At 55.4% G+C, this 6,293-nt stretch overlaps 1 protein-coding gene across 1 annotated transcript; it reads right to left on the reverse strand.

Moving 5' to 3' along the window:
• Window positions 1–203: 203 nt before the first annotated feature.
• MYOG (myogenin) lies at window positions 204–2,889 on the reverse strand. Its single transcript, XM_004481893.2, has 3 exons — window positions 2,358–2,889; window positions 1,557–1,638; window positions 204–1,016 (listed from the first exon to the last, which is right to left on the reverse strand). The coding sequence occupies exons 1-3, from the start codon at window positions 2,826–2,828 to the stop codon at window positions 895–897; spliced, it is 675 nt and encodes a 224-aa protein (XP_004481950.1). The 5' UTR covers window positions 2,829–2,889; the 3' UTR covers window positions 204–894.
• Window positions 2,890–6,293: the final 3,404 nt, after the last annotated feature.

Genomic DNA, 6,293 nt, shown 5'->3' on the forward strand with positions numbered 1-6,293 from the left:
AGAGCGGGAGTCCCCGCCCCTAGTGCCTCCAGAGCCTTTGTCCACCCCAGTCCTTGGAAGCCTTGCTCCTAGTCTGCATCTGTGTCCCTGGGTGGGCAGGGGGCAAGGGCGTCTAGTCATCTCCCTCCCTCTGCGTCACCACTGACACTCTTCTAGCAACCAGTCTTTATTCATTTTTTAAAAAAGGAAAACCAAATAAGTTAGCAAAAAAAAAAAATTACAAAACAATGGCAAAACCACACGATGCTTAGTTAACAAAAGAAATCACCCCCAAAAGCCCCCCTCCCCCCTTCCCTGCCTGTCCCTGGCCACTTGAGCCCAGGAGACCTTGGTCAGATGGCAGCTTTACAAACGACACACGGAACAAAACAAAACAAAACATAAAACCACTGGAAGGTTCCCAATATCCACTGCAGAAGCTTGGACCCCAGGGACTTGGGAACAGAGGCTGTTCCTCCCCTTCTCCCTGAGTTCAGGGCAGGCCCAGCCCAGCCCCTGGCATCAGGAAGAGACTAGAACAGGAGATGTGAACAGCCTGTCCAGGGCGGAACACTGTCTTTGCCTCTCAAAATGTTTCTTTTGGGAAGTGGGAGTTGGAGTCTGCATCATGATAAAAGGGAGCTCCTGAGTTTGCCCCCTGGCCCAGGGGCATACACGAGGGGATGCCCTGGTCCCCTGCTTTATCTCCCAGCTTAAATGAGGGAATCCGACCGCCCGCTGGGTGGTGGGTTAGCCTTGTATAAAGGAGGAGGGGGCTGGTCTGGCATGTGGCAGCCCCTGGCCTGGCTTCCTGGCATCGGAACAGCCTGGCTTAGTAGAGGACCCTGCTGCAGAGGTGGTGGCATCGTGGCCAGCTCGGGGGGCTCCCACGGCCAGCCGGCCTGGCAGACGATCTCAGTTGGGCATGGTTTCATCCGGGAAGGCCACAGAGACGTCCTCCACTGTGATGCTGTCCACGATGGAGGTGAGGGAGTGCAGGTTGTGGGCATCCGTGGGGTCGGCTGTGAGCAGATGGTCTGCAAGAAGGTGGGGAGGGGGTGGCATCAGGGATGAAGGGGGTTTCGAGGCCCAGAGTGGTTTTTCCAGGACAGATGTATGAGCAAAACTCACGAGTTCTCAGCCCGTGCCTTTCCCCATGCCCTGCGTGCCTGTGTGTATGTGCATGTGTGTGTGTTTCCTCCCTGGGCTCCCCCAGCGGAGCTGGGATTTGGAAGCGGCACTTCTGAGGTGGAGCCCAGATGGAGTATCATTAGAGATTGGAAATGCCCTTTGCTGGGCTCAGCTTCGTGGCACTGACTCAGCAATTCCAAGGGACCCACGGGGCTGGGACAGTCTCCTCTCTGCAGAGAAGGTCAGTCACCAGGTACCAGCTGGGGAGCCACAGGAGGCCCAGACCACTCCTTTCAGCCCATCATTTGGGGTCCTGGGTTCTGCAGGTTCCTCGAGAGGCCAAGGGAAGAGGGCTGGAGAGGGAAAACAGGTAAGAGGGAGAAACTGGGCCTAGGGAGGGACTGAGGGTGTTGAGCCAAGCTCACCCGGGCTGGGGGCCTACTTACCCCCGGGATTGGGGCCAAACTCCAGTGCACTGCCCCATTCTGGACTGCAGGAGGCGCTGTGGGAACTGCATTCACTGGGCACCTGCAAGACAGGGTGAAGGCCCAAGGTCAGGGCACACGCCCTTCTTCGATGTCTTTCTCTGCCCAATCCCAATGGGCAGAAGTGCCTGTGGTGGGGTTTGGGGGTGGGCCAAAGGCCCTGCGACCCAGGCCACGCCTCCACCAGACTCTTCACCACAAGCTCCTTCCATCCCTCCGCGGCCTTGATCCTGGGTGGCGATTTCCCCCTCACAGGACCCTTAGTGTAAAGGGGTCCCTGATTCTCATGCCTCTGGAGATAAGGGGAGGGGGCAACCAGGGCCATTTCTGCACAGGCCTGCAGGGGTTCCAGTGAGACAGAAGGGGTTTTCTCTCTGCTCAGCCACACTCAGCTTAGGGTGGGGTGGGGGGCAAAGCAGTCTTCCCCCGTGTACTTGGCCTTGCCTTCCAGGCCCAGTTTCTGGGCACTGGGGTTAACCCCACCCCCACCCAGGATGGCTATGGACATGCTTCTGGATCCCTCCACCAGCCCTGTGCACCCCCCTTCCCCAGCTGCATCTTCCCACTGCTTTAACTGGAGAGGACACGGGGACACAGAAGGTCAGCTCTTAGGAGGGGGTCCTGCCTCCCCCCTCAGGCCCCGGCCTGGCACCTGCTCCAACCCCTTGATGGACACCCCCCCCCTCCAGTACTGCCTGGAGGCTGCCCAAGGCCTCCGTCTGACCCTGCTTCCTGGGACAGGTGGATGGGATGGCCACTTACCCCTGGCTGGGGCCCACCCCCGCCTCGGTAGCGGAGGTCGTGCTCCTCCTGGTTGAGGGAGCTGAGCAGGGCCTGCAGGCGCTCGATGTACTGGATGGCGCTGCGCAGGATCTCCACCTTGGGCAGCCGCTGGTTGGGGTTGAGCAAGGTGCTCCTCTTCAGGGCCTCGAAGGCCTCATTTACCTTCTTGAGCCGGCGTTTCTCCCTCAGCGTGGCCGCCCGCCGCCGGTCCACGGACACCGACTTCCTCTTACACACCTTACACGCCCACGGCAGGCACTGGCCCGGGCAGTGCTCCGGGGTCCCCAGCCCCTTGTCTTCCAGGGGCCCGCGGGCCTCGGGGCTCAGGCTGAGCTCAGTCCGCTCATAGCCCGGTGTCTCAAAGCCCTGGAGGTGGACGGGCAGGTAGTTTTCCCCGTCATAGAAGCGGGGTTCCTGGTAGAAGTAGGGGGATGTCTCATACAGCTCCATGGGGTCGGAAAAGACTTGTTCCTGCCACCAGCCCCCAAGCTCCTGCAGCCCCTCACGCCAACTGCTGGGTGCCATTTAAACCCTCCCCGCTGGCATGGAACCAGAGATAAATATAGCCAACGCCACAGAAACCTGAGCCCCCCTCTAAGCTGTTGCTGCACATCAAGACGTTTACAGTGGATTAGATGTGATTCCCCTTCCCTCTCCCCCACGCCCCCACCCCACCCAGCCAGCCTGCCCCTGGCCCAGGCCGGCTCCTGTGCACGGGCAGGGAGGCCGTCGGCTGTAATTTGATTAGTTTTCATTTCTCGGCAGCCCCCGTGGGGCACGGGAGGTGGGGAGGACACACATTCTCTCATCTGCTCCTTTCAATTACTCGGGCTAGGCGGCCTGCCTGCCTTCTCCTTGCTGGTCCCAGAGAAGACGGCTGGGGGTTGGGGCAGGGGCGAGGAAGAACGGGTTTAGGCTGGAGAGGGGACTTGGGAAGTCAGTTGATCCATCCCCCTGCCTCCTGACTGCTCCTTACCCAGACTGTGTCCGTCAGGTGAGGCTCTTAAGAGCTTCCTCCCCCCAAGAACCAGGCTGCTTCACATTTGGGGGAACGTGTGGATGTGTAGATGCTCACCGTCTAGGGATAAGGACTGAACTTCAGAGGAGCAAATGGGTTCGACGTCTGGGTTTGCAAGCGGCCTTGACATCATTAGTTGTCTTGGGGAAACGGACTTTGGCCCAGTGGTTAGGGCGTCCGTCTACCACATGGGAGGTCCGCGGTTCAAACCCCGGGCCTCCTTGACCCGTGTGGAGCTGGCCCATGCGCAGCGCTGATGCGCGCAAGGAGTGCTGTGCTACACAGGGGTGTCCCCCGCGTAGGGGAGCCCCACTCGCAAGGAGTGTGCCCCATAAGGAGAGCCGCCCAGCGCGAAAGAAAGTGCAGCCTGCCCAGGAATGGCGCCGCCCACACTTCCCGTGCTGCTGACGACAACAGAAGCGGACAAAGAAACAACACTCAGCAAAGAGACACAGAAAACAGACAACGGGGGGAGGGGAGGGGAATTAAATAAATAAAAATAAATCTTTAAAAAAAAAAAAATTAGTTGTCTTGGGTCGCATGTGATTGGGAGTAAACTGACGCAAGAGGATTTTTGTGTTCTTGTTTGTTTTTTCGCCAGGGATCGGGGCAGCTCCCGTTTTAATAGAGCTGGTCAGGGTCCGAGCAGGGATTAGCATGCACAGCCTACGTGCTGCCACCTGCGTCACCTCGGTAAGGTCAGGATCTTTACAGCCAGCCGGCCCCTCCCTCGCTCCCTCTGTGCTCCTGGGTTGCCTCTTCAGCTGTTTCCTGCCCCCTCAGAAAGCCAGAATTCCCTGCCTCCGTCCTGAGGAGGGGGGTGAGGAAGGGAGCAGCAGGGACCTTCAAACTTAGGTTGAATCCCCGCTCCCCTTGACCGCCTGGCTTGGGTGTTCTGCCTCTTCCTTCCTGCCCGGGGCATCAATTTATACCTGTCGTGCAGGTCTCAAGTGTCAGGTGGAGGAGGGGCTACTTAATCTGTGGGTGTCTCAGCCCCTAGTCCCTCTCGGGAGAGGCTTTGGGGTCTGAGAGGACAATTCCTCCCCAAGCACTGGGCAGGCCTCAGAGCCTGGCAGTGAACAAGGCTCAGCTCAGGACGGAAGGATTACAACCCAGGGCAGTGTCCCCACTCGCAGGGTCCTTACCTTTTAGCAGACCACCATGGCCCCTGAATTCAACCCAAACGCTGATGCCAGGATCTCTTCTCCAAGGGGCCCCTGTCCAGCTTCTGCTGACCTCGCAAGGCAGCTCGTCCCATGGGTGTGCAGCTCTGGTCACAGGGAGTCCTAGGTTTTGAACTACAATTTGCTCCCTGTATCTTTATTTTATTTTAAAAAATTTTTATTCTTTTTTGTTTATTTGTTTTTGTTCATTGTCTGTCTGTGGGCTTTTTTTTTTCTTTAGGAGGCACTGGGAACCGAACCCAGGACCTCCCATGTGGGAAGTGGGCACTCAACTGCTTGAGCCACAGCCACTTCTATTTTTTAAATTTTATTTTAATGTTTTTTTTAAATTTTATTTTTAAAGATGTTTTAGATTACAGAAAAGTTACACTGAAAATAGAGGGAATTTGCATATACCCTACCTCTTCCCCCACTTACATTTTCCCCTATCAATACCATCTTACATTAGTGTGATACTTTGTTACAATTGATGAACAGATATTGAAGCAGTGCTACTAATCATGGCCTATAGTGTACATTATGGTTTACACTTCACATCTTACAATTTTATAGGTTTTGGCAAAATGTATAATGGCCTGTATTTGTCATTGTAATATCATGCAGAACAATTCCAGTGCCCTAAAAATACCCTGTGTTCCACCTGTTCCTCCCTCCCCCTCCCCTTCCCCTTAGAACTTCTGGTAACCACCGTCTTTTTTTTCTTTTTAAAGATTCATTTATTTTATTTATTTTTTCTGCCCCCCGTCCCCCCGGTTGTCTGTTCTCTGTGTCCATTTGCTATGTCTTCTTTGTCAACTTCTGTTGTAGTCAGCGGCACAAGAATCTGTGTTTCTTTTCGTTGCATCATCTTGTGTCAGCTCTCCGTGTGTGTGGCACCATTCCTGGGCAGGCTGCACTTTCTTTCGCACTGGGTGGCTCTCCTTATGGGTGCACTCCTTGCGCGTGGCTCTTCCCTACGCGGGAACACCCCTGTGTGGCACGGCACTCCTTGCGCGCATCAGCACTGCGCATGGGCCATCAGCACACGGGTCAAGGAGGCCCGGGGTTTGAACCGTGGACCTCCCATGTGGTACGTGGACGCCCTAACCGCTGGGCCAAGTCTGCCGCCACCACTGTCTTTACATCAGTGTTACAAGGTCTACTATTACTACAATAATAATAAGTCTACTTTGGTCCATGGTCACATTCCCTCCTAATGTTTGTTCATTCCTCAGTCTTGAGGATTTGGGGATGGGGATGCCCGCCCTGCGTCAGATTGAGAGGGGGCTTAGACCATATGGGGCAGATGGAAGGAACTGTTTTTCTTGCAGTTGTAGATGCTCTTTGGTTTTGGGGGTGGGCATTGTCCATTGTCATCATTTTGTTAGCTGTCCTGGACGGGTCTGTTGAACTGGAGAGTAGGTATTGGTCTCAACTGTGCTGAGATTCAGGGCTCATATAAACCGACCGAATATTTAAGTCTCTGGGACATAGATTTAACGGGTATAGTGCTAATTATAGGTTCAAATAAAAGGGGCGGAAGAACCATGTGTAGGGAAATTATAAATGAGTCTAACTGTATTACTTTGGGGAAATAGGTTGTCATATATTCCAAGGTAAGGCCCACCGACAGGGTGCTGATCCCGGGGGGGTGTGCCTGCCTGTAGTGTCCGGCTGTCTCCAGGGCCCTTGGGAGCACCCCTCTTTGAGGCTTTGTTGACTGTGGCAGTCAGT

This window comes from Dasypus novemcinctus, chromosome 13 (genome assembly GCF_030445035.2).
Source record: "Dasypus novemcinctus isolate mDasNov1 chromosome 13, mDasNov1.1.hap2, whole genome shotgun sequence".
NCBI classification, from domain to species: domain Eukaryota; kingdom Metazoa; phylum Chordata; class Mammalia; order Cingulata; family Dasypodidae; genus Dasypus; species Dasypus novemcinctus.

Bases quoted from the DNA above. Each gene is read 5' to 3' on its own strand.
- MYOG (XM_004481893.2), bottom strand. From the start codon at position 2,828: ATGGAGCTGTATGAGACATCCCCCTACTTCTACCAGGAACCCCGCTTC. The intron at 1,639-2,357 runs GTAAGTGGCCAT...CCTGTCTTGCAG, and splicing joins GGGGTGGGCCCCAGCCAGGG to GTGCCCAGTGAATGCAGTTC. The intron at 1,017-1,556 runs GTAAGTAGGCCC...ACCTTCTTGCAG, and splicing joins GTTTGGCCCCAATCCCGGGG to ACCATCTGCTCACAGCCGAC.